The sequence below is a fragment of the Salvelinus fontinalis genome, chromosome 26, assembly GCF_029448725.1.
Source record: "Salvelinus fontinalis isolate EN_2023a chromosome 26, ASM2944872v1, whole genome shotgun sequence".
Lineage (NCBI taxonomy): Eukaryota > Metazoa > Chordata > Actinopteri > Salmoniformes > Salmonidae > Salvelinus > Salvelinus fontinalis.
In genome coordinates this window covers 4,421,339-4,441,239 of record NC_074690.1, presented here as the reverse complement: position 1 = coordinate 4,441,239, position 19,901 = coordinate 4,421,339, and the positions used below count along the sequence as shown (strand labels likewise).

At 52.6% G+C, this 19,901-nt stretch overlaps 1 protein-coding gene across 2 annotated transcripts in view; it reads left to right on the top strand.

Moving 5' to 3' along the window:
• LOC129823564 (guanine nucleotide-binding protein G(olf) subunit alpha) overlaps positions 1 to 19,901 on the top strand; it is a 175,307-nt gene that overhangs the window by 115,743 nt on the left and 39,663 nt on the right. For both annotated transcript variants that reach the window (XM_055882393.1, XM_055882394.1), the window contains exons 6-8: positions 6,856 to 6,984; positions 18,775 to 18,833; positions 19,170 to 19,290. In XM_055882393.1, the coding sequence (XP_055738368.1) occupies positions 6,856 to 6,984; positions 18,775 to 18,833; positions 19,170 to 19,290 (309 nt within the window). The remainder of the gene's footprint in view (positions 1 to 6,855; positions 6,985 to 18,774; positions 18,834 to 19,169; positions 19,291 to 19,901) is intronic.

The window sequence follows — 19,901 nt, the reverse complement described above, 5'->3', positions numbered from 1 at the left end:
AGGTCTTGTTCTGGTCTATATCTATAGTAGGTCTGGTCTATATCTATAGTAGGTCTGGTCTATATCTATAGTAGGTCTGGTCTATATCTATAGTAGGTCTGGTCTATATCTATAGTAGGTCTGGTCTATATCTATAGTAGGTCTGGTCTATATCTATAGTAGGTCTGGTCTATATCTATAGTAGGACATAGTAGGTCTGGTCTATATCTATAGTAGATCTGGTCTATATCTATAGTAGGTCAGGTCTATATCTATAGTAGGTCTGGTCTATATCTATAGTAGATCTGGTCTATATCTATAGTAGGTCAGGTCTATATCTATAGTAGGTCTGGTCTATATCTATAGTAGGTCAGGGTCTGGTCTATATCGATAGTAGGTCTGGTCTATATCTATAGTAGGTCTGGTCTATATCTATAGTAGGTCTGGTCTATATCTATAGTAGGTCTGGTCTATATCTATAGTAGGTCTGGTCTATATCTATAGTAGATCTGGTCTATATCTTTAGTAGGTCAGGGTCTGGTCTATATCTATAGTAGGTCTGGTCTATATCTATAGTAGGTCTGGTCTATATCTATAGTAGGTCTGGTCTATATCTATAGTAGGTCAGGGTCTGGTCTATATCTATAGTAGGTCAGGGTCTGGTCTATATCTATAGTAGGTCTGGTCTATATCTATAGTAGGTCAGGGTCTGGTCTATATCTATAGTAGGTCTGGTCTATATCTATAGTAGGTCAGGGTCTGGTCTATATCCATAGTAGGTCTGGTCTATATCTATAGTAGGTCTGGTCTATATCTATAGTAGGTCAGGGTCTGGTCTATATCTATAGTAGGTCAGGGTCTGGTCTATATCTATAGTAGGTCAGGGTCTGGTCTATATCTATAGTAGGTCAGGGTCTGGTCTATATCTATAGTAGGTCTGGTCTATATCTATAGTAGGTCAGCGTCTGGTCTATATCTATAGTAGGTCAGGGTCTGGTCTATATCTATAGTAGGTCAGGGTCTGTATCTATATCTATAGTAGGTCTGGTCTATATCTATAGTAGGTCAGGGTCTGGTCTATATCCATAGTAGGACAGGGTCTGGTCTATATCTATAGTAGGACAGGGTATGGTCTATATCTATAGTAGGTCAGGGTCTGGTCTATATCTATAGTAGAACAGGGTCTGGTCTATATCTATAGTAGGACATGGTATGGTCTATATCTATAGTAGGTCAGGGTTTGGTCTATATCTATAGTAGAACAGGGTCTGGTCTATATCTATAGTAGGACATGGTCTGGTCTATATCTATAGTAGGTCTGGTCTATATCTATAGTAGAACAGGGTCTGGTCTATATCTATAGTAGGCCTGTCTATATCTACAGTAGGTCAGGGTCTGGTCTATATCTATAGTAGGTTTGGTCTAGATCTATAGTAGGACAGGGTCTATATCTTTAGTAGGACCGGGTCTGGTCTATAGCTATAGTAGGTCTCGTCTATATCTATAGTAGGTCTGATCTATATCTATAGTAGGACAGGGTCTGGTCTATATCTATAGTAGGACATGGTATTGGCTATATCTATAGTAGGTCTGGTCTATATCTATAGTAGGTCAGGTCTATATCTATAGTAGGTCAGGGTCTGGTCTATATCTATAGTAGGTCTGGTCTATATCTATAGTAGGTCTGGTCTATATCTATAGTAGGACATGGTATGGTCTATATCTATAGTAGGTCAGGTCTATATCTATAGTAGGTCAGGTCTATATCTATAGTAGGTCAGGTCTATATCTATAGTAGGTCAGGTCTATATCTATAGTAGATCTGGTCTATATCTATAGTAGGTCTGGTCTATATCTATAGTAGGTCTGGTCTATACCTATAGTAGGACAGGTCTATATCTATAGTAGGTCAGGGTCTGGTCTATATCTATAGTAGATCTGGTCTATATCTATAGTAGGTATGGTCTATATCTATAGTAGGACAGGGTCTGGTCTATATCAATAGTAGGTCTGGTCTATATCTATAGTAGGTCAGGGTCTGGTCTATATCTATAGTAGGTCTGGTCTATATCTATAGTAGGTCTGGTCTATATCTATAGTAGGTCTGGGTCTGGTCTATATCTATAGTAGGTCAGGGTCTGGTCTATATCTATAGTAGGTCAGGGTCTGGTCTATATCTATAGGAGGTCTGGTCTATATCTATAGTAGGTCAGGTCTATATCTATAGTAGGTCAGGGTCTGGTCTATATCTATAGTAGGTCTGGTCTGTATCTATAGTAGATCTGGTCTATATCTATAGTAGGTCAGGGTCTGGTCTATATCTATAGTAGGTTTGGTCTATATCTATAGTAGGACAGGGTCAGGTCTATATCTATAGTTTGTCAGGGTCTGGGTCTATATCTACACACTACATCAGTAGAAGGGTTTTTCTTGCTGGGCCTGTATTCATAAAGCATCTCATAGTAGTTGTGCTGAACTAGGATCAGGTCTTCATTATCCATTGCACTGGGCTTATCTAGGATCAGGTCTTCATTATCCACAGCTCTGGGCTGATCTAGGATCAGGTCTTCATTATCCACTGCTCTGGGCTGATCTAGGATCAGGTCTTCATTATCCACAGCTCTGGGCTGATCTAGGATCAGGTCTTCATTATCCACAGCGCTCTGCTGATCTAGGATCAGGGTCTTCATTATCCACAGCTCTGCTGATCTAGGATCAGGTCTTCATTATCCACAGCTCTGTGCTGATCTAGGATCAAGGCTTCATTATCCACAGCTCTGGGCTGATCTAGGATCAGGTCTTCATCATCCACTGCTCTGGGCTGATCTAGGATCAGGTCTTCATTATCCACAGCTCTGGGCTGATCTAGGATCAGGTCTTCATTATCCACAGCTCTGGGCTGATCTAGGATCAGGTATTCCTTATCCACAGCTCTGGGCTGATCTTGGATCAGGTCTTCATTATCCACAGCTCTGTGCTGATCTAGGATCAGGTTTTCATTATCCATTGCACTGGGCTGATCTAGGATCAGGTCTTCATTATCCACAGCTCTGTGCTGATCTAGGATCAGGTACCCCCTGTCCATATATTCATTATGATCTATACTGGAAACTTTGTGAGACACACAGAGATGTACTATATCAGCAGTAAGATCATCAACAGCTAACCTCCATCCACAATAACCATTTTATGTAATCACCCCATCTAGATAGACAGAAATAACCCTACAGCCTGAACAGGTCTGCCCTCTGGTGGCAACGACCGGTACCGACACAGCCCTGCTTTAGCCACCCAGACACAAGAGTCCAGGGTTCTGGTCTAGAAACACTGATTCCACTGCTTACTTCAGTACTGTAGTTTAACTGATGCTGGTCCCTGTAAACTAGATGTGATGCTGGTCCCTATAAACCAGATGTGATGCTGGTCCCTATAAACCAGATGTGATGCTGGTCCCTATAAACTAGATGTGATGCTGGTCCCTATAAACCAGATGTGATGCTGGTCCCTATAAACCAGATGTGATGCTGGTCCCTATAAACCAGATGTGATGCTGGTCCCTGTAAACTAGATGTGATGCTGGTCCCTATAAACCAGATGTGATGCTGGTCCCTATAAACTAGATGTGATGCTGGTCCCTATAAACTAGATGTGATGCTGGTCCCTATAAACTAGATGTGATGCTGGTCCCTATAAACTAGATGTGATGCTGGTCCCTATAAACCAGATGTGATGCTGGTCCCTATAAACCAGATGTGATGCTGGTCCCTATAAACTAGATGTGATGCTGGTCCCTATAAACTAGATGTGATGCTGGTCCCTATAAACCAGATGAGATGCTGGTCCCTATAAACTAGATGTGATGCTGGTCCCTATAAACCAGATGTGATGCTGGTCCCTATAAACTAGATGTGATGCTGGTCCCTATAAACTAGATGTGATGCTGGTCCCTATATACCAGATGTGATGCTGGTCCCTATAAACTAGATGTGATGCTGGTCCCTATAAACCAGATGTGATGCTGGTCCCTATAAACTAGATGTGATGCTGGTCCCTATAAACCAGATGTGATGCTGGTCCCTATAAACCAGATGTGATGCTGGTCCCTATAAACCAGATGTGATGCTGGTCCCTATAAACCAGATGTGATGCTGGTCCCTATAAACTAGATGTGATGCTGGTCCCTATAAACTAGATGCGATGCTGGTCCCTATAAACCAGATGCGATGCTGGTCCCTATAAACCAGATGCGACGCTGGTCCCTATAAACCATATGCGACGCTGGTCCCTATAAACCAGATGCGACGCTGGTCCCTATAAACCAGATGAGACGCTGGTCCCTATAAACCAGATGAGACGCTGGTTCCTATAAACCAGATGAGACGCTGGTCCCTATAAACCAGATGAGACGCTGGTCCCTATAAACCAGATGAGACGCTGGTCCCTATAAACCAGATGTGACGCTGGTCCCTATAAACCAGATGTGACGCTGGTCCCTATAAACCAGATGTGACGCTGGTCCCTATAAACCAGATGTGACGCTGGTCCCTATAAATTAGATGTGATGCTGGTCCCTATATACCAGATGTGATGCTGGTCCCTATAAACTAGATGTGATGCTGGTCCCTATAAACCAGATGTGATGCTGGTCCCTATAAACTAGATGTGATGCTGGTCCCTATAAACCAGATGTGATGCTGGTCCCTATAAACTAGATGTGATGCTGGTCCCTATAAACCAGATGTGATGCTGGTCCCTGTAAACCAGATGTGATGCTGGTCCCTATAAACCAGATGTGATGCTGGTCCCTATAAACCAGATGTGATGCTGGTCCCTATAAACCAGATGTGATGCTGGTCCCTATAAACTAGATGTGATGCTGGTCCCTATAAACCAGATGTGATGCTGGTCCCTATAAACTAGATGTGATGCTGGTCCCTATAAACTAGATGTGATGCTGGTCCCTATAAACCAGATGTGATGCTGGTTCCTATAAACTAGATGTGATGCTGGTCCCTATAAACTAGATGCGATGCTGGTCCCTATAAACCATATGTGATGCTGGTCCCTATAAACCAGATGTGATGCTGGTCCCTATAAACCAGATGTGATGCTGGTCCCTATAAACCAGATGTGATGCTGGTCCCTATAAACTAGATGTGATGCTGGTCCCTATAAACCAGATGTGATGCTGGTCCCTATAAACTAGATGTGATGCTGGTCCCTATAAACTAGATGTGATGCTGGTCCCTATAAACCAGATGTGATGCTGGTCCCTGTAAACCAGATGTGATGCTGGTTCCTATAAACTAGATGTGATGCTGGTCCCTATAAACTAGATGCGATTCTGGTCCCTATAAACCATATGTGATGCTGGTCCCTATAAACCAGATGTGATGCTGGTCCCTATAAACCAGATGTGACGCTGGTCCCTATAAACCAGATGTGACGCTGGTCCCTATAAACCAGATGTGACGCTGGTCCCTATAAACCAGATGTGACGCTGGTCCCTATAAACCAGATGTGACGCTGGTCCCTATAAACCAGATGTGACGCTGGTCCCTATAAACCAGATGAGACGCTGGTCCCTATAAATCAGATGAGACGCTGGTCCCTATAAATCAGATGAGACGCTGGTCCCTATAAACCAGATGTGATGCTGGTCCCTATAAACCAGATGTGATGCTGGTCCCTATAAACCAGATGTGATGCTGGTCCCTATAAACAAGATGTGATGCTGGTCCCTATAAACCAGATGTGATGCTGGTCCCTATAAACCAGATGTGATGCTGGTACCGATATACCAGATGTGATAATGGTCCCTATAAACTAGATGTGATGCTGGTCCCTATAAACCAGATGAGATGCTGGTCCCTATAAACCAGATGCGATGCTGGTCCCTATAAACTAGATGCGATGCTGGTCCCTATAAACTAGATGCGATGCTGGTCCCTATAAACCAGATGTGATGCTGGTCCCTATAAATCAGATGTGATGCTGGTCCCTATAAACCATATGCGATGCTGGTCCCTATAAACCAGATGCGATGCTGGTCCCTATAAACCAGATGTGATGCTGGTCCCTATAAACCAGATGTGATGCTGGTCCCTATAAACCAGATGAGATGCTGGTCCCTATAAACCAGATGTGATGCTGGTCCCTATAAACCAGATGAGATTCTGGTCCCTATAAACCATATGTGATGCTGGTCCCTATAAACTAGATGTGATGCTGGTCCCTATAAACCAGATGTGATGCTGGTCCCTATAAACCAGATGTGATGCTGGTCCCTATAAACTAGATGTGATGCTGGTCCCTATAAACCAGATGTGATGCTGGTCCCTATAAACCAGATGTGATGCTGTTCCCTATAAACTAGATGTGATGCTGGTCCCTATAAACCAGATGTGATGCTGGTCCCTATAAACCAGATGTGATGCTGGTCCCTATAAACCTTGCAGAACAATGTGATATCTCTGTTGAAATGACTGTTGTGGTTTATATGGAATGACGTGAATGATAGTTGTTATATGGAATGAGGTGAATGATAGTTGTTATATGGAATGAGGTGAATGATAGTTGTTAAATGGAATGAGGTGAATGATAGTTGTTAAATGGAATGAGGTGAATGATAGTTGTTATATGGAATGAGGTGAATGATAGTTGTTAAATGGAATGAGGTGAATGATAGTTGTTAAATGGAATGAGGTGAATGATAGTTGTTAAATGGAATGAGGTGAATGATAGTTGTTATATGGAATGAGGTGAATGATAGTTGTTATATGGAATGAGGTGAATGATAGTTGTTATATGGAATGAGGTGAATGATAGTTGTTATATGGGTTAAGGTGAATGATAATGGTGTGTGTGTCTCTGCAGTTTCCTGGACAGAATTGACTCAGTAAGACAAGGAGACTACACTCCCACAGACCAGGACCTGCTACGATGCAGAGTGTTAACTTCAGGGATATTCGAGACGCGATTCCAAGTGGACAAAGTCAACTTTCAGTGAGTATATTTTACTCTCTCTGACTCTCTCTTTCTCCGTGTCTGTCTCTCTCTGTGTGTCTGTCTTTCTCTCCGTGTCTGTCTTTCTCTCTCTCTGTGTCACTCTCTCTCCGTGTCTCTCTGTGTCTGTCTCTCTCTGTCTCGCCGTCTCTCTCTGTCTCTCTGTGTCTGTCTCTCTCTCTCTCTCCGTGTCTCTGTCTCTCCGTGCCCCTCTCTCTCTGACTCTCCGTGCCCCTCTCTCTCTGACTCTCCGTGCCCCTCTCTCTCTGACTCTCCTTGTATCTTTCTCTCTGTCTCTCCTTGTCTCTCTCTCTCTGTCTCTCCTTGTCTCTCTGTCTCTGTGTTTCTCTGTCTGTCTGTCTCTCCGTGTGTCTCTCTCCGTGTCCCTCTCTCTCTGTCTCTCCTTGTCTCTCTGTCTCTGTGTTTCTCTGTCTGTCTGTCTCTCCGTGTGTCTCTCTCCGTGTCCCTCTCTCTCTGTCTCTCCTTGTCTCTCTGTCTCTGTGTTTCTCTGTCTGTCTGTCTCTCCGTGTGTCTCTCTCCGTGTCCCTCTCTCTCTGTCTCTCCTTGTCTCTCTGTCTCTGTGTTTCTCTGTCTGTCTCTCTCTCTCCGTGTGTCTCTCTCTGTCTCTCTCTCTCTGTGAATTACATTTTTTTTCAATTAAATTTGCTTTATTGGCATGACGTAACAATGTACATATTTCCAAAGCTTACTTTGGATATTTACAATATAAAAATAAGAATCAAAATTGTCAACGGGACAACAGTAACAACAATAACCAAGGGTCAAAATAACCAACACATTCAACAATAACAATAAACATACAGTAGAGGACATGTGCAGGTTGATTGGTCTGTCAGACACTGTCCCTCATCTTATGGCAGGCAGCAATGTAGTGCGCTGCCAACCCACAGCTCTCTGCGTCCTCCCCCAACAGGACTGGTAGCCTGATCAGAGAGGTCTTTGAAACCTTGAATAGGGGTTTCACTTTTGGGGAAATGGCACTCTCTAATTGTTTTATATTTTGTCTCTGTGTCTTTCTGTCTCTCTGTCTCTCCCTCTCGTATGCTAACTGGTGGATCACATGAGGAAGAGAGAGACTGAAACTGAGCTCGAGCAGATTTTAGATAGGACTCGGGGCCCATATTCACAAAGCGTCTCAGACTAGGAGTGTTGATCTAGTTTCCCCTTTTAGATCATAATAGATAAGACTAGATGGACCTGATCCTAGATCAAAATAAATAAGACTAGATGGACCTGATCCTAGATCAAAATAAATAAGACTAGATGGACCTGATCCTAGATCATAATAAATAAGACTAGATGGACCTGATCCTAGATCATAATAAATAAGACTAGATGGACGGGACGGGGGGGGGGGGGGGGGGGGCTGATCCTAGATCATAATAAATAAGACTAGATAGACAGGGGGGGACCTGATCCTAGATCATAATAAATAAGACTAGATGGACAGGGGGGGGGACCTGATCCTAGATCATAATAGATAAGACTAGATGGACCTGATCCTAGATCATAATAGATAAGACTAGATGGACCTGATTCTAGATCAAAATAAATAAGACTAGATGGACCTGATCCTAGATCAAAATAAATAAGACTAGATGGACAGGGGGGGGGGACCTGATCCTAGATCATAATAAATAAGACTAGATGGATAGGGGGGGGACCTGATCCTAGATCATAATAAATAAGACTAGATGGACCTGATCCTAGATCATAATAAATAAGACTAGATGGACCTGATCCTAGATCATAATAAATAAGACTAGATGGACCTGATCCTAGATCATAATAAATAAGACTAGATGGACCTGATCCTAGATCATAATAAATAAGACTAGATGGACATGGGGGGGACCTGATCCTAGATCATAATAAATAAGACTAGATGGACCTGATCCTAGATCATAATAAATAAGACTAGATGGACCTGATCCTAGATCATAATAAATAAGACTAGATGGACAGGGGGGGGACCTGATCCTAGATCATAATAAATAAGACTAGATGGACCTGATCCTAGATCATAATAAATAAGACTAGATGGACCTGATCCTAGATCATAATAAATAAGACTAGATGGACAGGGGGGGGACCTGATCCTAGATCATAATAAATAAGACTAGATGGACCTGATCCTAGATCATAATAAATAAGACTAGATGGACCTGATCCTAGATCATAATAAATAAGACTAGATGGACAGGGGGGGGACCTGATCCTAGATCATAATAAATAAGACTAGATGGACAGGGGGGGGTGACCTGATCCTAGATCATAATAAATAAGACTAGATGGACAGGGCTGGACCTGATCCTAGATCATAATAAATAAGACTAGATAGAAAGGGGGGCCTGATCCTAGATCATAATGAATAAGACTAGATGGACAGGGAGGGGACCTGATCCTAGATCATAATAAATAAGACTAGATATCTAGATCTAGAAGCTAGCTTTCACCCCGTGACTAGGGCAATCAGGCTAGCTGTCACCCTGTGACTTGGGTATTCAGGCTAGCTGTCACCCCGTGACTAGGGTAATCAGGCTAGCTGTCACCCCGTGACTAGGGTAATCAGGCTAGCTGTCACCCTGTGACTAGGGTATTCAGGTTAGCTGTCACACTGACTTGGGTATTCAGGCTAGCTGTCACCCCGTGACTAGGGTAATCAGGCTAGCTGTCACCCCGCGACTAGGGTAATCAGGCTAGCTGTCACCCCGCGACTAGGGTAATCAGGCTAGCTGTCACCCCGCGACTAGGGTAATCAGGCTAGCTGTCACCCCGTGAGTAGGGTAATCATGCTAGCTGTCACCCCGCGACTAGGGTAATCAGGCTAGCTGTCACCCCGTGACTAGGGTAATCAGGCTAGCTGTCACCCCGCGACTAGGGTAATCAGGCTAGCTGTCACCCCGCGACTAGGGTAATCAGGCTAGCTGTCACCCCGCGACTAGGGTAATCAGGCTAGCTGTCACCCCGCGAGTAGGGTAATCATGCTAGCTGTCACCCCGCGACTAGGGTAATCAGGCTAGCTGTCACCCCGTGACTAGGGTAATCATGCTAGCTGTCACCCCGTGAGTAGGGTAATCATGCTAGCTGTCACCCCGCGACTAGGGTAATCAGGCTAGCTGTCTCCCCGCGACTAGGGTAATCAGGCTAGCTGTCTCCCCGCGACTAGGGTAATCAGGCTAGCTGTCTCCCCGCGACTAGGGTAATCAGGCTAGCTGTCACCCCGCGACTAGGGTAATCAGGCTAGCTGTCACCCCGCGACTAGGGTAATCAGGCTAGCTGTCACCCCGCGACTAGGGTAATCAGGCTAGCTGTCACCCCGCGACTAGGGTAATCAGGCTAGCTGTCACCCCGCGACTAGGGTAATCAGGCTAGCTGTCTCCCCGCGACTAGGGTAATCAGGCTAGCTGTCTCCCCGCGACTAGGGTAATCAGGCTAGCTGTCACCCCGCGACTAGGGTAATCAGGCTAGCTGTCACCCCGCGACTAGGGTAATCAGGCTAGCTGTCACCCCGCGACTAGGGTAATCAGGCTAGCTGTCACCCCGCGACTAGGGTAACCAGGCTAGCTGTCACCCCGCGACTAGGGTAACCAGGCTAGCTGTCACCCCGCGACTAGGGTAATCAGGCTAGCTGTCACCCCGCGACTAGGGTAATCAGGCTAGCTGTCACCCCGCGACTAGGGTAATCAGGCTAGCTGTCACCCCGCGACTAGGGTAATCAGGCTAGCTGTCATCCCGCGACTAGGGTAATCAGGCTAGCTGTCACCCCGCGACTAGGGTAATCAGGCTAGCTGTCTCCCCGCGACTAGGGTAATCAGGCTAGCTGTCTCCCCGCGACTAGGGTAATCAGGCTAGCTGTCACCCCGCGACTAGGGTAATCTCAGGCTAGCTGTCACCCCGCGACTAGGGTAATCAGGCTAGCTGTCACCCCGCGACTAGGGTAATCAGGCTAGCTGTCTCCCCGCGACTAGGGTAATCAGGCTAGCTGTCTCCCCGCGACTAGGGTAATCAGGCTAGCTGTCTCCCCGCGACTAGGGTAATCAGGCTAGCTGTCTCCCCGCGACTAGGGTAATCAGGCTAGCTGTCTCCCCGCGACTAGGGTAATCAGGCTAGCTGTCTCCCCGCGACTAGGGTAATCAGGCTAGCTGTCTCCCCGCGACTAGGGTAATCAGGCTAGCTGTCTCCCCGCGACTAGGGTAATCAGGCTAGCTGTCTCCCCGCGACTAGGGTAATCAGGCTAGCTGTCACCCCGCGACTAGGGTAATCAGGCTAGCTGTCTCCCCGCGACTAGGGTAATCAGGCTAGCTGTCACCCCGCGACTAGGGTAATCAGGCTAGCTGTCACCCCGCGACTAGGGTAATCAGGCTAGCTGTCTCCCCGCGACTAGGGTAATCAGGCTAGCTGTCTCCCCGCGACTAGGGTAATCAGGCTAGCTGTCACCCCGCGACTAGGGTAATCATGCTAGCTGTCACCCCGCGACTAGGGTAATCATGCTAGCTGTCACCCCGCGACTAGGGTAATCAGGCTAGCTGTCACCCCGCGACTAGGGTAATCATGCTAGCTGTCTCCCCGCGACTAGGGTAATCATGCTAGCTGTCTCCCCGCGACTAGGGTAATCAGGCTAGCTGTCACCCCGCGACTAGGGTAATCAGGCTAGCTGTCTCCCCGCGACTAGGGTAATCAGGCTAGCTGTCTCCCCGCGACTAGGGTAATCAGGCTAGCTGTCACCCCGCGACTAGGGTAATCAGGCTAGCTGTCACCCCGCGACTAGGGTAATCAGGCTAGCTGTCACCCCGCGACTAGGGTAATCAGGCTAGCTGTCACCCCGCGACTAGGGTAATCAGGCTAGCTGTCACCCCGCGACTAGGGTAATCAGGCTAGCTGTCACCCCGCGACTAGGGTAATCAGGCTAGCTGTCTCCCCGCGACTAGGGTAATCAGGCTAGCTGTCTCCCCGCGACTAGGGTAATCAGGCTAGCTGTCTCCCCGCGACTAGGGTAATCAGGCTAGCTGTCACCCCGCGACTAGGGTAATCAGGCTAGCTGTCACCCCGCGACTAGGGTAATCATGCTAGCTGTCTCCCCGCGACTAGGGTAATCAGGCTAGCTGTCACCCCGCGACTAGGGTAATCAGGCTAGCTGTCACCCCGCGACTAGGGTAATCAGGCTAGCTGTCTCCCCGCGACTAGGGTAATCAGGCTAGCTGTCTCCCCGCGACTAGGGTAATCAGGCTAGCTGTCTCCCCGCGACTAGGGTAATCAGGCTAGCTGTCTCCCCGCGACTAGGGTAATCAGGCTAGCTGTCACCCCGCGACTAGGGTAATCAGGCTAGCTGTCTCCCCGCGACTAGGGTAATCAGGCTAGCTGTCTCCCCGCGACTAGGGTAATCAGGCTAGCTGTCACCCCGCGACTAGGGTAATCAGGTGAGCTGGTGCAGGGATACAACCAAATTTGTGAAGCGTCTGGGGATCCCAGAGGAGAGGTTTATGAAAACCATTGGCTTGATACATAGGGCTCCAGGTCTCTGCTCATAGAGGGCATTACCGTTAGTGTCCACAGGAGGGCTCCAATGTCCCGGCCTGCCAGCCGATCAAATAGCCAGTCAGTCAGTCCCCCAGCCGGCCAGCTGTCAAGTCAGCAGTCAGTCACCCAACTAGTCAGCAGTCAGTTCCCCAGCCATCCAGCCAGCCAGTCAGTCCCCCAGCCAGCCAGCCAGCCAGTCAGTCCCCCAGCCAGCCAGCCAGCCAGTCAGTCCCCCAGCCAGCCAGCCAGCCAGTCAGTCCTCCAGCCAGCCAGCCAGTCAGTCAGTCCCCCAGGCAGCCAGCCAGCCAGTCAGTCCCCCAGGCAGCCAGCCAGCCAGTCAGTCCCCCAGCCAGCCAGCCAGCCAGTCAGTCCCCCAGCCAGCCAGTCAGTCAGTCCCCCAGCCAGCCAGTCAGTCAGTCCCCCAGCCAGCCAGTCAGTCAGTCCCCCAGCCAGCCAGTCAGTCAGTCCCCCAGCCAGCCAGTCAGTCAGTCCCCTAGCCAGTCAGTCAGTCAGTCCCCCAGCCAGTCAGTCAGTCAGTCCCCCAGCCAGTCAGTCAGTCAGTCCCCCAGCCAGTCAGTCAGTCAGTCAGTCCCCCAGCCAGTCAGTCAGTCAGTCAGTCCCCCAGCCAGTCCCCCAGCCAGTCAGTCAGTCAGTCCCCCAGCCAGCCAGTCATTCCCCCAGCCAGCCAGTCAGTCCCCCAGCCAGCCAGCCAGTCAGACAGTCAGCCAGTCAGTCAGTCGGTCCCCCAGCCAGCCAGTCAGTCAGTCCCCCAGCCAGTCCCCCAGCCAGCCAGCCATTCATTCCCCCAGCCAGCCATTCATTCCCCCAGCCAGCCAGTCATTCCCCCAGCCAGCCAGTCAGTCCCCCAGCCAGCCAGCCAGTCAGACAGTCACCCAGCCAGTCAGTCAGTCGGTCCCCCAGCCAGCCATTCAGTCAGTCCCCCACCTGGTCACCCAGCCAGCCAGCCAGCCATTCCCCCAGACAGCCAGCCAGCCATTCCCCCAGACAGCCAGCCAGCCATTCCCCCAGACAGCCAGTCAGCCATTCCCCCAGCCAGCCAGTCAGCCATTCCCCCAGCCAGCCAGTCAGCCATTCCCCCAGCCAGCCAGCCAGTCACCCAGCCAGCCAGCCAGGCAGTCAGTCCCCCAGCCAGCCAGTCAGTCAGTCAGCCAGTCAGTCCCCCAGCCAGTCAATCCCCCAGCCAGCCAGTCAGTCAGTCCACCCAGCCAGCCAGTCAGTCCAGCCAGCCAGTCAGTCAGTTCCCTAGCCAGCCAGTCAGTCAGTCCCCCAGCCAGCCAGTCAGTCAGTCCCCCAGCCAGCCAGTCAGTCAGTCCCCCAGCCAGCCAGTCAGTCAGTCCCCCAGCCAGTCAGTCAGTCAGTCCCCCAGCCAGCCAGTCATTCCCCCAGCCAGGCAGTCATTCCCCCAGCCAGCCAGTCAGTCCCCCAGCCAGCCAGCCAGTCAGACAGTCACCCAGCCAGTCAGTCAGTCAGTCCCCCACCTGGTCACCCAGCCAGCCAGCCAGCCAGCCATTCCCCCAGACAGCCAGCCAGCCATTCCCCCAGCCAGCCAGCCAGCCATTCCCCCAGACAGCCAGTCAGCCATTCCCCCAGCCAGCCAGTCAGCCATTCCCCCAGCCAGCCAGTCAGCCATTCCCCCAGCCAGCCAGTCAGCCATTCCCCCAGCCAGCCAGTCAGCCATTCCCCCAGCCAGCCAGTCAGTCACCCAGCCAGCCAGCCAGGCAGTCAGTCCCCTAGCCAGTCAGTCAGTCACCCAGCCAGTCAGTTAGTCAGTCCCCCAGCCAGTCAGTCCCCCAGCCAACCAGCCAGCCAGCCAGTCAGTCAGCCAGCCAGCCAGCCAGTCAGTCCCCCAGCCAGCCAGCCAGTCAGTCCCCCAGCCAGCCAGCCAGTCAGTCCCCCAGCCAGCCAGTCAGTCAGTCCCCCAGCCAGCCAGCCAGTCAGTCCCCCAGCCAGTCCCCCAGCCAGTCAGTCAGTCAGTCCCCCAGCCAGCCAGTCATTCCCCCAGCCAGCCAGTCATTCCCCCAGCCAGCCAGTCAGTCCCCCAGCCAGCCAGCCAGTCAGACAGTCACCCAGCCAGTCAGTCAGTCGGTCCCCCAGCCAGCCAGTCAGTCAGTCTCCCACCTGGTCACCCAGCCAGCCAGCCAGCCATTCCCCCAGACAGCCAGCCAGCCAGCCATTCCCCCAGACAGCCAGCCAGCCATTCCCCCAGACAGCCAGCCAGCCATTCCCCCAGACAGCCAGTCAGCCATTCCCCCAGCCAGCCAGTCAGCCATTCCCCCAGCCAGCCAGTCACCCAGCCAGCCAGCCAGGCAGTCAGTCCCCCAGCCAGCCAGTCAGTCAGTCCCCCAGCCAGCCAGTCAGTCAGTCCACCCAGCCAGCCAGTCAGTCCAGCCAGCCAGTCAGTCAGTCCCCCAGCCAGCCAGTCAGTCAGTTCCCCAGCCAGCCAGTCAGTCAGTCCCCCAGCCAGCCAGTCAGTCAGTCCCCCAGCCAGCCAGTCAGTCAGTCCCCCAGCCAGCCAGTCAGTCCCCCAGCCAGCCAGTCAGTCAGTCCCCCAGCCAGTCAGTCAGTCAGTCCCAGCCAGCCAGTCAGTCAGTCAGTCCCCCAGCCAGTCAGTCAGTCAGTCCCCCAGCCAGCCAGTCATTCCCCCAGCCAGGCAGTCATTCCCCCAGCCAGCCAGTCAGTCCCCCAGCCAGCCAGCCAGTCAGACAGTCCCCCAGCCAGCCAGCCAGTCAGACAGTCACCCAGCCAGTCAGTCAGTCAGTCCCCCACCTGGTCACCCAGCCAGCCAGCCAGCCATTCCCCCAGACAGCCAGCCAGCCATTCCCCCAGACAGCCAGCCAGCCATTCCCCCAGACAGCCAGTCAGCCATTCCCCCAGACAGCCAGTCAGCCATTCCCCCAGACAGCCAGTCAGCCATTCCCCCAGCCAGCCAGTCAGCCATTCCCCCAGCCAGCCAGTCAGTCACCCAGCCAGCCAGCCAGCCAGTCAGTCCCCCAGCCAACCAGCCAGCCAGCCAGTCAGTCAGCCAGCCAGCCAGTCAGTCCCCCAGCCAGCCAGCCAGTCAGTCCCCCAGCCAGCCAGCCAGTCAGTCCCCCAGCCAGCCAGTCAGTCAGTCCACCCAGCCAGCCAGTCAGTCAGTCCCCCAGCCAGCCAGTCAGTCCCCCAGCCAGCCAGTCAGTCAGTCCCCCAGCCAGCCAGTCAGTCAGTCCCCCAGCCAGCCAGTCAGTCAGTCCCCCAGCCAGCCAGTCAGTCAGTCCCCCAGCCAGCCAGTCAGTCCCCCAGCCAGCCAGTCAGTCAGTCCCCCAGCCAGTCAGTCAGTCAGTCCCCCAGCCAGTCAGTCAGTCAGTCCCCCAGCCAGCCAGCCAGTCAGTCCCCCAGCCAGCCAGCCAGTCAGTCCCCCAGCCAGCCAGCCAGTCAGTCCACCCAGCCAGCCAGTCAGTCAGTCCACCCAGCCAGCCAGTCAGTCAGTCCCCCAGCCAGCCAGTCAGTCCCCCAGCCAGCCAGCCAGTCAGACAGTCCCCCAGCCAGCCAGCCAGTCAGACAGTCACCCAGCCAGTCAGTCAGTCAGTCCCCCACCTGGTCACCCAGCCAGCCAGCCAGCCATTCCCCCAGACAGCCAGCCAGCCATTCCCCCAGACAGCCAGCCAGCCATTCCCCCAGACAGCCAGTCAGCCAGTCCCCCAGACAGCCAGTCAGCCATTCCCCCAGCCAGCCAGTCAGCCATTCCCCCAGCCAGCCAGTCAGCCATTCCCCCAGCCAGCCAGTCAGCCATTCCCCCAGCCAGCCAGTCAGTCACCCAGCCAGCCAGCCAGGCAGTCAGTCCCCTAGCCAGTCAGTCAGTCACCCAGCCAGTCAGTTAGTCAGTCCCCCAGCCAGTCAGTCCCCCAGCCAACCAGCCAGCCAGCCAGTCAGTCAGCCAGCCAGCCAGCCAGTCAGTCCCCCAGCCAGCCAGCCAGTCAGTCCCCCAGCCAGCCAGCCAGTCAGTCCCCCAGCCAGCCAGTCAGTCAGTCCACCCAGCCAGCCAGTCAGTCAGTCCCCCAGCCAGCCAGTCAGTCAGTCCCCCAGCCAGCCAGTCAGTCAGTCCCCCAGCCAGCCAGTCAGTCAGTCCCCCAGCCAGCCAGTCAGTCAGTCCCCCAGCCAGCCAGTCAGTCAGTCCCCCAGCCAGCCAGTCAGTCAGTCCCCCAGCCAGTCAGTCAGTCCCCCAGCCAGCCAGTCAGTCAGTCCCCCAGCCAGTCAGTCAGTCAGTCCCCCAGCCAGTCAGTCAGTCCCCCAGCCAGCCAGCCAGTCAGTCCCCCAGCCAGCCAGCCAGTCAGTCCCCCAGCCAGCCAGCCAGTCAGTCCCCCAGCCAGCCAGTCAGTCAGTCCACCCAGCCAGCCAGCCAGTCAGTCCCACAGCCAGCCAGCCAGTCAGTCCCCCAGCCAGCCAGTCAGTCAGTCCCCCAGCCAGCCAGTCAGTCAGTCCCCCAGCCAGCCAGTCAGTCAGTCCCCCAGCCAGCCAGTCAGTCAGTCCCCCAGCCAGCCAGTCAGTCAGTCCCCCAGCCAGCCAGTCAGTCAGTCCCCCAGCCAGCCAGTCAGTCAGTCCCCCAGCCAGCCAGTCAGTCAGTCCCCCAGCCAGCCAGTCAGTCAGTCCCCCAGCCAGCCAGTCAGTCAGTCCCCCAGCCAGTCAGTCAGTCAGTCCCCCAGCCAGTCAGTCAGTCAGTCCCCCAGCCAGTCAGTCAGTCAGTCCCCCAGCCAGTCAGTCAGTCAGTCCCCCAGCCAGTCAGTCAGTCAGTCCCCCAGCCAGTCAGTCAGTCAGTCCCCCAGCCAGTCAGTCAGTCAGTCCCCCAGCCAGTCAGTCAGTCAGTCCCCCAGCCAGCCAGTCATTCCCCCAGCCAGCCAGTCAGTCCCCCAGCCAGCCAGCCAGTCAGACAGTCACCCAGCCAGTCAGTCAGTCGGTCCCCCAGCCAGCCAGTCAGTCAGTCCCCCACCTAGTCACCCAGCCAGCCAGCCAGCCATTCCCCCAGCCAGTCAGCCAGCCATTCCCCCAGCCAGTCAGCCAGCCATTCCCCCAGACAGCCAGTCAGCCAGCCATTCCCCCAGACAGCCAGTCAGCCATTCCCCCAGCCAGCCAGTCAGTCAGTCCCCCAGCCAGCCAGCCAATCAGTCCCCCAGCCAGCCAGCCAGTCAGTCCCCCAGCCAGCCAGCCAGTCAGTCCCCCAGCCAGCCAGCCAGTCAGTCCCCCAGCCAGCCAGCCAGTCAGTCCCCCAGCCAGTCAGTCAGTCCCCCAGCCAGCCAGCCAGTCAGTCAGTCCCCCAGCCAGCCAGTCAGTCCCCCAGCCAGCCAGCCAGTCAGTCCCCCAGCCAGCCAGTCAGTCAGTCCCCCAGCCAGCCAGCCAGTCAGTCCCCCAGCCAGCCAGCCAGCCAGTCAGTCCCCCAGCCAGCCAGTCAGTCCCCCAGCCAGCCAGTCAGTCAGTCCCCCAGCCAGCCAGTCAGTCAGTCCCCCAGCCAGCCAGCCAGTTAGTCCCCCAGCCAGTCAGTCAGTCAGTCAGTCCCCCAGCCAGCCAGCCAGCCAGTCAGTCATTCCCCCAGTCAGCCAGTCATTCCCCCAGCCAGCCAGCCAGCCAGCCAGTCATTCCCCCAGCCAGCCAGTCAGTCAGTCCCCCAGCCAGCCAGTCAGTCAGTCCCCCAGCCAGCCAGTCAGTCAGTCCCCCAGCCAGCCTGTCAGTCAGTCCCCCAGCCAGCCTGTCAGTCAGTCAGTCCCCCAGCCAGTCAGTCAGTCCCCCAGCCAGCCAGCCAGTCAGTCAGTCCCCCAGCCAGCCAGCCAGCCAGTCAGTCCCCCAGCCAGTCAGTCAGTCCCCCAGCCAGCCAGTCAGTCCCCCAGCCAGCCAGCCAGCCAGTTAGTCCCCCATCCAGCCAGTCAGTCCCCCAGCCATCCAGTCAGTCCCCCAGCCACCCAGCCAGTCAGTCCCCCAGCCAGCCAGCCAGCCAGTTACTCCCCCAGCCAGCCAGTCAGTCAGTCCCCCACCCAGCTAGTCAGCAGTCAGTCCCCCACCCAGCTAGTCAGCAGTCAGTCCCCCACCCAGCTAGTCAGCAGTCAGTCAGCCAGCTAGTCAGCAGTCAGTCATCCAGTGTTACATGATGCAGTTGTAACCCCTCTCTCTCTCTCTCTCTCTCTCTCTCTCTCTCTCTCTCTCTCTCTCTCTCTCTCTCTCTCTCTCTCTCTCTCTCTCTCTCTCTCTCTCTCTCGCTCTCAGTATGTTTGATGTAGGTGGCCAGAGAGATGAGAGGAGAAAATGGATCCAATGCTTCAATGGTGAGTTGAATATTTTCTCTCTAACTAGGAAAGTGACCTGATCAGACAGTTGGTGTGTGTGATCTTCTAACCTCTCTCTCGCTCTCTGTCTCTTTCTTTTTCTCTCTCTCTCTCTGTCTCCCCCCTCTCTCTCTCTCTCTCTCTCTCTCTCTCTCTCTCTCTCTCTCTCTCTCTCTCTCTCTCTCTCTCTCTCTCTCTCCATCTCTCTCTCTTTCTCTCTGTCTCCTCTCTCTCTGTCTCTCTCTGTCTCTCTCTTTCTCTCTCTTTCTCTCTCTCCCCTCCTCTAGAAGTGACTGCTATCATCTAAACGTTCTCCTCCTCTCGTTCTCTGTCTAGATGTGACTGCTATCATCTTTGTGGTTGCCAGCAGCAGCTACAACATGGTGATAAGAGAGGACAACAACACCAACAGGCTACGGGAAGCCCTGGATCTCTTCCGCAGCATCTGGAATAACAGGTCTGTAATGTGTCGTAGAACAACACTACCACTAGAGCGAAACAGTCCCGTTTCAGCCACCATTTTGCCATGGGGTGGACCGGACCAGCGGACATATTAAGTATAGGAGGAGGAAGTTCTGGACTCTGTGTGTGTGATTCAGCGTAGCCTAGTGGCTCGAGCGTTGGAGTTAGTCCCCCAGCCAGCCAGCCAGCCCCCCAGCCAGTTAGTCCCCCAGCCAGCCAGCCAGTTAGTCCCCCAGCCAGTCAGTCAGTCATTCCCCCAGCCAGCCAGTCAGATCAAATCCCCGAGCTGATCTGTCATTACAAATCTGTCGTTCTACCCCTGAACAAGGTTAGTTAACCCACTGTTCCCTGGTAGGTCGTCATTGTAAATAAGAATTTGTTCTTAACTGACTTGCCTAGTTAAATAAATTGTCAATTTAAATAGATCTATAGTGTACAAGATTTCCCCCTTTTTGATTTAACAGTCAGACCAAAACTTCAACCATGCAGAACAATTCAGAATCTACAGAATAACGTAAAGTTAGTGTTGATTAGTTAAATCTTTATACTAGAGCTATAATACAGTGGCTTGCGAAAGTATTCACCCCCCTTGGCATTTCCCCTATT